The 15,969-nt window shown below is 33.8% G+C and overlaps 1 protein-coding gene across 1 annotated transcript; it reads right to left on the bottom strand.

The window, feature by feature from the left end:
- Positions 1 to 13,185: 13,185 nt before the first annotated feature.
- On the bottom strand, positions 13,186 to 15,797 carry LOC123268390 (cysteine-rich with EGF-like domain protein 2). Its single transcript, XM_044733399.1, has 4 exons — positions 15,416 to 15,797; positions 13,842 to 14,505; positions 13,669 to 13,764; positions 13,186 to 13,578 (listed from the first exon to the last, which is right to left on the bottom strand). Exons 1-4 carry the CDS (start codon positions 15,581 to 15,583, stop codon positions 13,355 to 13,357), a joined length of 1,152 nt encoding a protein of 383 aa, XP_044589334.1. The 5' UTR covers positions 15,584 to 15,797; the 3' UTR covers positions 13,186 to 13,354.
- Between the last annotated feature and the right edge of the window lie 172 nt (positions 15,798 to 15,969).

Below are 15,969 nucleotides of genomic sequence, written 5' to 3'. Positions count from 1 at the left end.
GAAAAGTTTATTATCTTCCTCCTTGCAGTCGGTCGTTGGTACGGAGCTTAAGCAGCTGAGAAGAATAACCACGCGTACCGATAAATCACGACCGAATAAATTTTTTGTCGCGTTAGTTTTTAAATTAGAACAAAAAATATAAAGTGCAGTAGTATAGGGTAAAGTGAGGCAAGGGCAGTTAAGGTTCTGATGCAAAGGTTCGAATAGTTTGAGTTAAGTGTAAAACACGTCCACCTGACTCGAGTCCCCGTGACGGAGTGCCGAGACACAGTTGTGCCGACGCGGTTACTACTCCGGACTCCGAGTATCCCTCTCATGCGCTTTTCCAAACTCGCTCCACCCCACCCTCGCCCGCGCTGCTCCAAGTGGGTTCACTATCATCCAACAATCCCCACTCTTATCATCCTCTAATCTTTCTCTTCCCTCTCACCTCTTTCCTCTTTCCTCTTTCCTCCTTCCTTACACTGTACCATTACACAAGCTTATGCTTGTACTCGTACTCACATTATCTATATATACATAAAACAAGTACTCTTCTTTAGTTCTTCAGCCTCGTAGCCTCAGATGCTATTTCTTTATCTCACATTTTAGCCGTGCCCCGTACCGGTTAAGCTCTATCGTGTCACACTTGCTTTACACTTTACACTTTTTATTCCACACAATTCTTTTCATTCTTTCCTAATTACACCATTACATACATTAATCCTTACTTGTCTTTTTTCACACCAAGTACTCAACTTTTTAAACTTTTTTTTTATTTTTATTTTCAATTCTTGAATTCTTGAATTTAATTGATGCCTTTGAGAACAATTACTCAAGGATTATTTTTAAGAATAAAAAAAAATAAAGTGGATCTTTGCCCTTCCCTCGCTAATTCATCCCTTAGCTCGGCAACCACATACTCACATATTATATACATTTATATATATATATATATTGAAGATATAGACATGTGTGTGTGTTGCGTATTCCCCACTTGAGTATTTGGTATCGCGAACCAGTCAGCAGGACGGCGGAATGTTACGTCACGGCGTGGGCAGGGACCAATCAGGAGCAAGCTGGTTCTACACATTTCGAACCGCGACACGTGGACGCGGTCGTTCGTGAATGCGTAAATACATTCGCATGATAATGCTCTGGTATATACGCTCTATGTATGTACGAGGGTTAAACTCTCTACATACATATATAGATGTACATATGTGTTACCTTCATCCTTAAATTCAGCACACGGTTCAGAGCGATTGCCAGGAAAAATTATACCCTACACCCGTTTATCCATAAAATGGCGAAAGTTATTTTTTTATTAATTGTTTTTTTGCATAAATTTATTCCGGATTTTTTTGAGGTAAAGTTATTGAAGTTTAAATTTATTGAAGTTCAGATTTTAATCAAATTATTATTTATTTGAAGTTTGAAAAAGAATTATTGTTATTTTTTAGTTAATCGAATTTTTGAAATATTCCTTCGCTAAATTTATTATTGAAAAGTTTTTGAATAAAGATAGATAAATATAATTAGATTAGACGTAGAAGCCATTATTAAAACATCCTGTCAGTCAACCGCGAAGGATATGCGAGGAATGACTAGTTAAAAAAAAAAGTCGTGATGATCTCCATAATTCTAACGGAGGAAATGAATTTTGGTAAATGAAATTAAACACAGATAAAGCGAAACTGGCGTTTATATTTTATGTGTGACAAGATAGGATAATTTGTAATTCAGTGAATAATCCATCTGGACTGTCCCACTTACCACTTGTCTATCGGAAAATCGAGCGATCAGTCTGACATTTTCTGACCGGAATAATTGAGAATAATTAAGCACGATTGGTTTTAAGTCGGCATCAAACTTCCATTTAGTTTAATTTATAATTTATAAACCGCGTCGTTGTATTCATAGAAACGTCATTTATCCAGAACTCGCGAGCCGTGAATATGAAATATACCACGTATACCTATAGTATAAATATGAATATCATTATTATAGTCCTCCTCATCCTCATCCTCTTCCTCCTCCTCGTATGCTAAAATTACAGAAATAAAAAACCGATCATAAACCTCTTACTCGGCAGTCTTTTATTTTTTAACCTTTTGATTTATAACTCCACAGTTCTGCTAAATAAACGTCCGTTACATTTTTTTTTAATTACTCCACATGTCACGCGCATACACACGCACTTTGTTTTCTTCTCTAGAATTAAATTGTGCGTCGAATTTTCGTACAAAGGGATTTTTATACGACTGATATCATGTCATGAGTTTTTGCGATCCTGTTATTATAGTTTCTTCAATTATTGTTATTTATTTGAATTTTATTTTTTTGTTATTCAAATTATTGTATATAAGTTTAAGTAAGTAATAGGATATTTTATTACAAATCAGACAATTTTTTTTATAAAATTCTCACAAATTAATTTTTAAAAAATTTTCTTATCAATGTATGAGCTTTTTCCTGAGTGTTATTGGGCGACTCGTTGAAAAAATTAGACTGCGTAATGTGTGAGTAATCAAACTGACGGAAAAATAAAAAAATGGGTGGTACAAAATGTCATTGATGCATCAAGAGACCACACCTTCCTAGATGAGCTTGACCAGCAGTTGCCAGCTGAGTGGCTTATTACGTTTCGTATCAAGGACAAATAATCGATATGTCCATACCATAGGGTCGTAGATTTGATTCCGACCAATGAGCTGAATTGCCGGTTTGCTTCTCTCCGTTTTTGGGGTCCCAAATCCACCCTCGAACCTTTCTAACTCAAATTTTTTCCCCTAATCTCCGAAAAATAATACAACAAACTTATCTCTCCTTCCATACAGATATATTATCCGGATGAGTGTGTGCGTAAGCGTCGCATCGGACATGTATCTTAATTTTTCTTCCACATAACAAAATGGCGCGAGCAGGCCTAGGTTTTTATAAAAAGTTTTTTCCCGAGTATGGAAACATTTTATTTCCAATAATAAAGGATTTGTAATGAACAAATAATTGGATCGGATGAAAAAAAGGTTAGAAAAGAATTTCTTAATAGGCACTTTGTTCAGTAAATAAAAATTTTATGCACTTCTTGGATGAATAACTTTTTAAAAATTTTATTTTATGAAGAATAGACGGAAAACACCGAGAAACTGGTTTTAAACTATACAATAGTAATTATAGTCTTTCCGAGTTTGTTGTATATTATATTATATTATTATATACATACATTTATACCAAGAGTAGGCTTTACTTGTATTCCTAGGTTATTTCAATGTTCGACGATGCTTGATGAATCGAGACGAGTCGGTGATCTTTGACGATCAACGGGAATTTACTTCCGCGAGGTTTTTTTATCCCAGCTGCCGCCAATTTCCTATTTCCTCACTAACAAATTATTCTTTTTTATTCGTCACCATCATTATTATTTTATACTCTAATCACTGTCATCTATTACTCTGATAATTGAATAATTCAGCCTCTTAATATATTTTTTATTTCACATATACACTGATAAAAAACTAAAAAATGTAGGCCGTAAAACACTTCATAATAATTTTCTTGCATCAAAATTATATCTTTTTAATCAATTTAATATTTTTTACCAACGTATAAAATTTTACATTCGACAGAATTTAAATTGAAAAGTTAAAATCGAAAACCAATACAAAGATTTAATGCAGCATTTCCCAACAAAAAATTTTTCACAGTATTTCAAACCGTGAAACAACTTTCTCATTCCTCACTGGAATTTCTCAATGTATCTATAAATAATTTTTTTTTTTTTTTTTTAATTGAGGGATGAATCAAAGTCATGCTACAAAAGACAGGTTTTCCGACGGAAATAAAAAAAAATGAATCAGCTAATTTGTCAAGGTATACCGTGGAAAGCGGAGCCAACGGTGCAATCGAAACCCAACAAAAAGTAAACGGTTTAACTCGCGTTACATAAGTATAGGGCTAATCAAAAAGAAAAAAACACAAAGCCAAAGCCCGGGAGCCGCTGGTTTCTTCCCCTCGTCCCGAAATTCCATCCAATTTCATTGAATTTCGAAACACCTACCATTAATTTCCAACCGCGATGTCTTAGCGCCACCTACGATATACAATTACAAATTACACTAGAGCAACGGAAATTGAAAATTGGAAATTCGAAACGGTCATTTAAATAAACTTCATTTCCCCGACTCACGCATCGACAATTAACGCATTGCTGTTTTATAAATAAAATAACAAATTCCGTGCGTCTTTGCTTTGAGTATAAGGTAGACGGTAGATGGTATATCGATGAGCGAACGGCTGACTCGTACCCGATACCCGAGGGATGACGATGACACGGTTATAGGGTGGGACACCCCTAAAAAACTAACCCACCCTCTTTCCTCTTACCCCCTCGATCCCTTTCTCTTTTTCGACCACCAAAGAACTCAACTATTATACATATATACAATCCACACACATATCCCGTTGGCTTGGTCCCTTTTTTCCAGCTCGGCACGCGTCGAATGCGCAAGAGTTGACGAAAAAAATAAAAAATATAAATTTATAAAAAAAAAAGCGAAGAGTTGATGCACCAGGGGGTAATGAGTTGGGAAAAATTAAACGTGACTTGAAAATATTTCCTTTCGGATTTAGCCATCTGCTATCTGCTATGATTTATGATTGATTGGGCCCCGAAAAGTTAAAAAAGGCGTTATTGCGTCAATGTAATGCTATGCATTGGATAGAAATCTAAAAATGAAGAAATGAGAAATAACTCGATCTAAAAATTGAATGTTACGGGGAAAAAGTAAAGCTGAAAGAGCAAATCCGTGTGGAAGCAAAGGTATTTTACTTCTCGCGAGAAAATCTCTTCGGATCATTGTACCCAGAGCCAGAACCAGGAAGATCACGAATTCACGGCAGCGTGCATCATCGATTCCTTTCGCTCTGCTCGAACGAGCATCTCGCTCCACTCCAGCTAGTACAGTCTACCGATGGATAGTAGAAGCTGGTCCTTTTCGAGTATAAGGTACAAGGTACAGTCCCAGAGCCCAGAGTCAGTCGAGCTAAACCGACCTAAAGACGTATATATCAGTAAAACACTGTAGATACCTCTCTCTCTGCCTACATCCATTCCAGTAGTAATAGTAATAGTAATAGTAGTTGTAATGGTAATACTAGAGACCAGAGAACCGATCGCGCACTTATCTATGCGGTCCTTGCTCCTCCATCTTCACAGTTCAACTAGTGCTCATAGTTTTAGTACATAACGGAAGTAAAGGATGAGAGAAACTATAACGTTTATCCCTCCAACTGCTCAAAGCTCTTCCGAGGAATCAAATAATTTTCTTATTCGCGTATATTACGTCTGTACACAGTCAAACGCTAAATTACTCTCAGCTTTGCTTTACTTTATTTAACTCTACTCTACTTACACTGAATTGAAGCACCGCACTGTCAATCTCAAAACATTAAACATTTGTAAACCTCTTTTAATACTCCGGCTAAAAACTATTTCGCGTTTTACTTCCTCGGTCATTTAACAATATTCCTTTAAACCATTTAAATTTACCGTTAGAAGAATAAAAAATTGCGGTAAACTATAAAAAACAAATTAAATACAATAAAACCAGCTAAGTGACGGACTAAAAAACCGCAAGTTAGAATTAAATCGATTTCGAAGAAAAAAAATAACTTAAAGTACAAGAGTAAGTTTCTTTAGAGTTAGTTTTAGTTTTTTTTTTAATAATAATAATGGTCATATTTACCGATTTACACATTTTGTTGTTTCGATATTTTCGATTGTTTGGCACAACACAAAGGTATTGATTCAATTTACATCTATAAATATTTATAAATAGCTCCTTAATATTAAATTGCTGACAATAAAATAAAATGAAATGAAATGAAATTAATTTAAAATATACGAACGCATTAATGAAATTTATTATTGGAATTTAAATTTGTATTGCGAACAATAACAGTTAGTAAGAATGAGAATAAAATCTAAACGTGTGTAGATCTAAAATCATTGGAGTGAAACAGTGTAATCCATCACTTGAATCCCACTAAAATTCTATTAACCACTGAGCACAATTACAATTCCAAATCGATCCACATATTTAAATATAATCAAATTTATTCGACAGGCTCTATCGGGTTTTCAATCAAATTCAAAGCAGTTCAGTCTAAAAAGGTACAGAGACAACATAACAACGCGAAAGAGTGAAAAGAGAACGAAAGGGCACGTGTCCCTTCGCGTAACACACTCACGTCAAGACTGGTATGGCGCGAGAGTTCGACCCAAGATCGGTTCGCGTATTATTATTTAAAACAACCCTTCGAGCGATTGAGCAGGGGGTAAGGACCACGATCCCGGTCCCGGTCCCAGTTTTTACGCACACTTACTATATTGCTTGTATTACCAGCCCACATGCAATGGTTAAGACTTGTGTTGTGTCGACCGTTCCCATTTATTTATATATCTATATTTATATGTAAGTCTAAAATCCGCGACGTGTGTGTGAAACTGTCTGAGTGTGTTATGAGGTACAAAAATTCAGTGGGGGGTTAAAAAGTTGGGGTAAGGCTTAGTAAGGAGGAAGGGTGAACAGCCTCGCGCGTAGACTAGGTCCAGGTGCCCGAGTGAAGCCTTTAGGGTTGTTAAAAAATATTGAAGGAAGGGGACCAACTCTATTCTCCCTTTTTTTAGACCAATCTTTCTTAAATCGAACATCAATACATAAAAAACACTCGATAAGAATTTTTTAAAATTATTATTACAAAAAAAAAATAATTTATTTATAAAAAATTTTATTTTTGGCCTATAATAATAAATAAATAATTAAAATTTTATAATAATTATTGTTATTATTTTTATAACTATTATTTATTACATTACCTAGAAGAATTAATTTTATTTTAACAAAATTTGGGCGGACCATTCTGGCGATCCATCTCTACAAAAATTATATTATATGGATATATTATATTGAATATTGCGAAGTGTTTGCGACGAAAAATAGTATTTAAAACTTCGAGTACAAGTTTCAAATACGAGAAAATAAGTTATTTACGCGCCATCTGTTATCATCGACCGCGACTGCGTCTTGGAAAAATGTGTAGCCTACTCTTGAAGTAACGTGCACTATCGCTGTCTTGCTTCTCGGGCTTTCACAAGCGTTGTCTCCGTCTGCTTTGTTGTCGTGCTTTTTCACTGGGTTCCAAAGACTCCATCGATAACTGGGAGTACATAACAATTTCGGAAGTAAAGAGATAATCATTGATTGACACCGAGGAATGACGTCTTTGCAATTCAATCTGCGTCACTCACGTGGCTTTTGTTTGAATATTTAGCATTACTTCTGGACTATTCAATGACGCTATGACGCTCGAAGATCTTTAAGAATTGAGTGGACAATTGTTTTGCTCGAGTATTTATTAATTAAATCAATAAAAAATTACTACTATTATTTCAATTTGTCAACATGAATTAAATTTTTTACCTTTCAAGGTGTAAAAATTTAATTTTGTTTCGAAGCTAAATCTGAAAAATATTAAATTTTGAAGATAATAAACGTGTTGTGTTACAAACAGCACCGTCAAAAATTATTATTAGATATATATTTCAAATTGAATATTGCAAATGTTCCATCAAAATTATTGGAACTTAACAACATAAAATTCCATACTGCAAAGAAGACAAAAAGCAGCAGCTAGCCATCTACTGGCAAGTAGAGAATCAATTGACAGAACACTTAGACTTGAGGGAGTATATTGTGTAGTGTATATTGTATATTATATATATAGCAGTGTGAATTACATTCCCTTCTATTCCCTTAAGTACAGAGCTTGACAGTCCAAAAGGGTTGTCATGAATAATACAATCCCGTTGCGTGGTTTCGTGAATGACAACTACTGCGTAAAAGAAATAAAAACACCCGAGTCAAGGATTTAGAAAATTTTTTTATCTTTTTACAAAACACTGCTGAGTGATCGTAATAGGATAGGAGTTCTTTTCCAGTCTCTTCGGTGCGGGCTTCTGGGGACTGGGAAGAGGGTTGTCGTGTTGACAAGCCCAGAGAAAATAGAAAGGGTTGGAATGACGACTATTTTTTTATCTATTTTTTTTTAGTCATTAACGTTTATGTTTATTTTTGTCTTATGTTACTTAAGAGTAATAAATTATTAAAAATTATAAATATTCATATATTTTCATGTTTATATAATTGTGTATTGATTTGTAAAAAGTAGTAAATATGTAGACGTGAGGTTCTTTAGAGTTGTTCCTGAAATTAAGTTTTAAATTTATTTGCCCGTAAGATAGACGGTCGAAGATATATTGGAAGGGTCTGAGAATGAGATTCGTGTCGTATGAGAATGTGTGACTCGGTTTGTATGAGACACTTGTGTGTAGGATGCTGGCTTGCTGGTTACGTTAGAACATTTATATAAAATAAGAAAAAGGTCGTTGGTTCAGATCTACGCGGCTCGCTGCAGGCGCTTTTACTTCGCTCCGCTCTGACTTCAACTTCACATGCATTATGTGCTCCTGATACTTTAAACTTTCAAATCGTTTAATTTTTAAATAAAAAAATTATTTTTACAACTAAAGGGATATTTTAAACGATTAATCTTTATTTTTCCTGTGAAAAAATTTTTTTTTCAAGTAATTTGGAGCTACGGGAGTAGCCGCTTGCTTCAAAAATTATTTAATAGATATACATTTCAAATTGAATATTGCAAATTTTTTTCGACAAAATTTTACTTATAAAAATAAATTATAACTCTCTTCATAGGAAAATTTTTTGTCGTTTTAGCCATCTATCGGCAAGTTGTGTTTGATGCTATTTTTGAAATATTATTAAATAAGAAAATGTAACTGTTACTGATTAAAATTTACCACGATAAAATAATTAACTACAATTATTTTTATCCATAAAAATGACGTATTTATCTACTAATACTTCGTGATCGTTTTCCTCGTCATATTGATCAATCACATTATTTGCAGAAATTATTATTATCCGTTTTAGAAAAGCCCACATAAGTGAGAAAGCTTTGTCAAAAATTGGAATAGATATATATTTCAAATTGAATATTGCAATTTTTTAAATACCAAAATTTGATTATAAAACATTAATCCAACTCTCTTAGTAGGAAAATACTTTGTCGTTTTGGCCCTCTGTCGGCAAGTCACGAATTATCTATTGGCATGCAAATAAAATCTATTTCATTAATTACATTAAATATACAACTTTTCTTGAAAATAGAAAAATAATTCAAACATCAATAAAAAAAAAAGTAATTTTACATTGAATTTTATGAAACAGTATTTAATAAATTTTTAAATAGCAAAACAAAGTTTGAAAACTGATATTTTTATTTTAATTTCCAGCATGGATATACATTCTCCAAAAAAAAACCTAAAAACTTTTAATTTGACACTTAACACCTGAAAAATTATTGAATAACCAGAATCAGATCCCATTTATCCCAGTACGGAACAAAAAATAAACCCCAGCGAACCTCCACTTGTCTAACGAACGAATAAACTGCCCGGACTTCACCCTCGATTTGCAGTCTCCATCTCTCTCCCCGACTCCTTGGATCCATTCGTATCGCTCTAAATAATTCTTGAGCCGAAACTGCAAGCGAAGCACAATTCGCCATAAACTTTCCTCCTAACGATGACGGAAACAAGCAGGGAGAAAAGAGTTTCCCGTGAGTTTATACACACATCAAAACTAAACAGACGTGAACACGATTTGTCTGAAATGTACAAGTTACAAACCATCAACTCTATTATCAGTTTATTTTTAATCCCTCAAACTTCTCGGACACACATCAGACAGCTCCGAATCATAATACAGCTAAACTTAAAATCCATCCTCTATCAAAATCCTTTCTCTTGTGGTAAATAAAAAATCAGAACTTTGCTTTCAATAATTAACCCTCTTAATAGCCTGCCCATTAACAATTCGGGGAATTAAAGGACAAAATATTCATCGATAATAAATAATAGATGAACAGAAAGTTCATTGACTTTGTTGAATAGTGTAAGACTTGTAGGACGTAACTTAAATAAACAGGGTCGTCGCGACGGTTCAGTTGTTACCTCATGGTTTATGCTTTCCTACTACTCGCGATCAATCGGATGATGACGATGCTAGTGTCACTTTCCACCAACACATTCCATTCTGTATATATCATTACAAGGGATGTACTTTACTTAGAGTTACATCGGCTGGAATATACTCTATAAAATAATAGGATTGCATCTGTATGATATACTCGAGACTTGGAGATGTTTTAAATAATAAATGACCATCACTGTCACTCTGTGTCACCGAATATGCATTGGAACCCTCAACCTCTCTTGGAATATGCATTTGTCCCTCGAATCAGTTATCTGCTATGCTCACCCCTTTCCCTCAGAACCTTAACTCATCATCGAGCCCAACTCATCCACCCTTTCTCTCTTATATATTCCTACCTTTATCTATTCTCAACTAACTCCTCCTCTTCCTATTCTCGGTATATTCGAGATAGATAGATAGATAGGTATACTATAGATATAGATAGAGTTAAACTGTAACTGGAATACTCGATCTAGCATTTAGCAGCCCTTCCTTTCCTAAATTATAAACCATTATGTCATTATTAATTCGTAATGCCGGACCTTTCAATTCACCTATCAATTTAGCCAGTTGCGACCCCTAATGCATAAATATAGAAACGAATCGCGTGTGGACGTCACAAAATCAACGTGTCCAGTTTATACGCCGAATTAAATAGCTATATAAACTATTACACTTTAAATTCCGACGACAGACGAAAACACTCACGCTTTTGACAATTGATTTTGATAATTTAATTATCCTTGTCACGTGGCCATAACCAACATCAAGCCGGAAGCTAAACTCTATTTTAAATCGCCATCAGCTCGATACTCTTCTCATCAAATATGCTCATTACTTTCTATTTAAACATTCGAATATTTAAATAAAAATTAATTTTTACTCGAAGGGAAATCTGATAAGTCTTTATTGAAATCTATAAATTTTTAATAATGATTTAAATTTCTTAATCATTGAATTTAATTTTTTAATTTAAAATATCATTGGAAAATTAAATTAAAAAATTTTATGTATAATTTTTACAACCCCGGATAAATTATACTATTTTAATCGTAATTATTTAAATGATTGACTTGATCAGATAATGAATCAAAAAAAAGAATCTTTTTATATTAAACTTATCGGATTATTAAATTTATTAGTAATTAGATAAATTGAAATATAACTGACATGATTGCGGGATAAAGTTAATCAAGAAGTGCCCCGTGAAATCGAATTACAAAAACATAATTACAATCATGGAGTAACGTGTGTATTATTGAAATTATATACCTTGAGGATTGAGTAAGGATATGTACTTCTTGCGGTGTGAGATGTGTGCATAATTTGTAAGGTTGTGAGAGAATACGAGAAGCTTCCTATCCCTATTTATCCATATCCATCTCTCGCAGTGCAACAATCTCTTTCTCCCTCAATCTAAAGTACAGAGCGCAGAATACAGACTATTATTCAATTCCGTGAAACATCATTTGAGCAGCTGCCAGTCTATTCAAAATCGTCAAATGGATATAGACATTATTCGCAATGCTTAAATGTGTGACAATTACGCCGAGACTTAATCCGGATACCGAATTGATAATTCATCTCCTCGCGGCTCTGATATATATAACTTCCATCTCAAAAAGCTCGCTAATGTAATATTACTTTTAAATTAATATTTTAATAAACTCACTTTATTTAATATTTCATCTTTCATACCATACAAGTCGCTTGAATTTTTATTTTAATTATTAATTATTTTTATTTTAAATCCCGCTTAAACATTCAAATGAAAAACTTATGTAGCGGCTGCTAGTTAAATATACAACAGTTTAATTGCCAGGTAATAAAGTTTAACAGATTTTATTTGAGTACCTGAGTACTTTATAGTTTACTTTATAATTTACAATGAAAGTCCGTTATAAAATTTGATACTGAGGGTGAGCGTGAATTTAACGCCCTCCCCTTACTATTACCTTTAAGAGTAATCTATATTTCCGATTTTCTACGCAATACTTTTTATTGGGCATCGATTGGCCCCCGTGGAGCCTAGCTGAGCAAGAGCTGCCTAATATTTAACCCCGTTTGGAGAAAAAGACTCTTGAAAAAAAGAGTGCGTTGGTAAAAAATATAAAAATGGTGACAATGGTCGGGGGCCAAGGGGGTAACCCGCAGCGCGAGAGGGGTGTGCTGGTTCCTGGTTGAAACTTTTATGAAAAAATAAAAAAGAGAGTTGAGAGATAAAGGTGGAGCGAGTAAGCGGCTGCATGGGTTATCCATTATCCATTATGTTATATATATTTGTGCCCCTCGTGGGCTAAAAAAATCGAGAAATCCCATTGACGATCACCCTATCCTCGAAATATCTGCAGAGGAAGGAAGGAAGGAAGGATTTTTGAAAACCCGTGACAAAAGTATTGGGTACGATATTTTACCCCTAACTTGTGCTATTTTAAAAGCTACGGCTAATAGACAAAAAAGTATAAAAATATAACAAAAAAGGATACTCTTATATATTATTATATAAAAAAGACCAAAACTATTGTATTATTTTACGCAGACGCTTAGAGGTCGCCTTTGGTTCTTTTAAAAAATAAAACTTTTTAAATAATCGCTCCGCTTCCTGCTCTCGGTTATTTTTTCTCCACGCATTTACGGCATTGTCCTCTTCCTATCCTGTGCTCTGTTGATGCTGATACCCAGTATCGCACCACCATAGGGATTACCGTCTTTTATTTCGGTCTTACGCTCTGCAAGGCACAATAAAATAAAATAAAATAAAAATATAGTCAACAAAAAGCCTCCGTACTTTTGGATTTTCTAAATAAAAATTCCACTATTTTTAAAACTTTATTACCTGATTTTTATCTTCAAGATTATATACTTACTTTTATATTAGCGGAATTTATTTGGATTAGTAAAAAAAAATATTCATAAATTAAAAATTCACCGAGTTTATTTTAAGCTTTTTGATTAATTTTTTTCATTTAAATCAATACAGTCTTAAAATAATTAATCATCTAAATTGTAAATTTCATTAAAATTGGAAGAATAAAATAACTCCACTTATTTTTCATTAAATATTAATAAAATTTCAAACTTATCCAATAAATAAATAAGCAGAGTTGCTCGTAAAATATGTACAAAAGTTTAAAACAACTAAAAATATAGATCTATGAGATCTATAGACACTTCTAATGTACAAGAATTTCCACACAATTCATCTCAACTAAAAATAAAACTTTGGAATGTTTTGAGTTAATTAAAAAGAACTAATTTCAATTTGTAGGAGGTAAAAAGTCAACATTGGGCGTAGTGTCTTGAACATTAGTGTTAGCAATCATGTACTCGGAAACAGATATGTAGAGTGCGACCATCAACCCGATAGCACTAGCAGCATAGACATTGCCCTGCAGAATAATGTAAGTTGCTAGGCAGAGTCCAAAGTAAGTTGCGTATCGCGCCCAATTCTCGCGCTGCTTACGACCGAGGATATCCGGATCTGCATTAAAAAGAACAGTCTCGCTTTAATTTAACAATAATTATTTATTTATTTATTTATTAAATAAAAATTACAATTCGTCTTTCATACTTATACAAATATTGTCTTTCTTCTCGTAGTCATCGGCGCATTTGACACACATGTCTGGGCCATCTGCTATGCATCCGTTGCACGCCCGGTCACATTCTGCAACCAAGTCATCAGTTAATAATCACATACTCAATAATTTATGACGGTGATAAATCAAAATCTCAGATACTTACTCAGACATGAATATCCGCCGTCTTTATTCACGCAGAATTGATTGCCAGGACAATATTTATCGCTCTTGACACATTCGTTTACATCAGCGCAGCCTCCTTTCTCCTGATCGACGACCCAGCCTTTTTTACACTCACCCTGGCAGTCCGCGGGGCCAGCACCTGTACACCCGTCACCACACGCCTCGTGACAACTCGAGCACAATAATTTCGTCTCGTCTTTGTAAGATTGATAGTACTTTTTATCGCACTCGCTGCAATGCTCTCCGGTGTACCCTTTGTCGCAGTGACACGTGCCGTTGCCTTTTCGCGTGCCAGCGCCGCGACATTTTCCATTGTTGCCGCAGACATTGTCGGGGTAACCTGGACACTCTGAGCAGTCTTTGCCCCACCGGTCCTTCTGACAGCACCTGGCTGTGAAATCCACGCAAATGTAAGCGAAGATATCCGGATGGAGGTCCTGGTGCTTGAACCACCACTCTTCTATCGCGGTTTCTAAGTCCTCGGCTAATTCTTGGCACTGGATTTCACCGCGGATTACGTCCTTGCACAGGTTCTCCTGGATTTCAGTCAGTCTTACTTCACTTCTGGCATAAGATTTCTGGTTGTCTTCTTCCCATGCCGTGTCACCGCCTTCAAATTTGCCTCTTTTGGTTTTTTCTATACCCTGTAATGAAATACAATATCTATATTATTAAGAAAATAAGAAAAATTTTTTGGCCAGTGTATTTATATGATAAAATGGGTTAAATTTGGTATCATTAGAAAGGTCTTGACCTGGAGTTAACTCTTTTCAAGGTTTCATATCATTCTCACCAATAGCCAATTTATGATGATAAGTATTTAGGCTGCATTCAAAAATGCTCTATCTCCAGATAAATAATTAAGAAATGACCTTTTATCTTGTGAACTATTGACATTTTTAAAGATATAAGCTCATCCTGATGTTACACTCATCAAGACCTTTCATTTGAGTAGCCACATCAATTTTTCATATATTTATATATATTATATATATAAATATATGAAAAATATATCAAAAATGGATGTGGGTACTCAAATGAAAGCTCTTGATGAGTGTAACATCGGGATGAGCTTATATCTTTAAAAACGTCAATAGTTAAGAAAATACAGTGCAATTTAACAAATATCTCATGAACTATTGACATTTTTGTACTGTATTTTCTTAACTATTGACTTTTTTAAAGATATAAGCTCATCCCGATATTACACTCATCAAGAGCTTTCATTTGAGTACCCACATCAATTTTTCATATATTTTATATATTTATTTATATATATATGTATATATGAAAAATATATAAAAATGCATGTGGGTACTCAAATGAAAGCTCTTGATGAGTGTAACGTCGGGATGAGCTTGTATCTTTAAAAATGTCAATAGTTAAAAAAGTACAGTGCAATTTAACAAAATTCATTATTTAATAAAGCAAAATTTTCTTTATTTATAGTTCATATGTTCCGGCAATCACACAGTGACTGCAAGGTTGCAAGTTTTTATTAATATTATTAGTTAAGAAATTAATTAATAATACGATAAGATTGATTGCAATTACCTTTTGAAAACTTTCAATGAGCACTCTGCAGGCAGCACAGTCAGGAAGTCGTTCAGAGCGAAGTTTCTCGGCTTTTACATCAGTCGGCGGCTGCAGAGAAGCTGTACTGTATATAATTGAGCAACTTGTCAGAGTAAGTAATAATAAAATAAACTTTATATATTTCATATTAATCACAAAACACTTTTAAAAAAATTTTTTTAGGTTTTTATTTATAAAATAGAACTTTTGTTTAAAAAATTGTATCTGTAACTGGATACTGTGTAAAAATTAGTTAATAATTGTGAAATAGTTATTGTTAGAGGTTGGATTTTGTAAAATGTTGACAGCAACAAAGGCCACCTGACAGTTCAGCTCCAATCCCGACAGAGCATGCGTAACTTCTTGGCCAATCGTTACCTACCGCGTATTATTTAACAATGAATCTACCAAATCTACCAAGTAACAACAATATATCTCTTAGAAATTAAATACGTGGTAATTTATTATTTTTTTATTCTAATGATATTTTTAAATTAATATAAATAATTAAATACTTTAATTTAATTATAAAA

This window comes from Cotesia glomerata, linkage group LG7 (assembly GCF_020080835.1).
Source record: "Cotesia glomerata isolate CgM1 linkage group LG7, MPM_Cglom_v2.3, whole genome shotgun sequence".
Taxonomy (NCBI): Eukaryota; Metazoa; Arthropoda; class Insecta; order Hymenoptera; family Braconidae; genus Cotesia; species Cotesia glomerata.
Note: the sequence above shows the minus strand (reverse complement) of the source record. Positions and strands in the feature narration are given on the sequence as shown.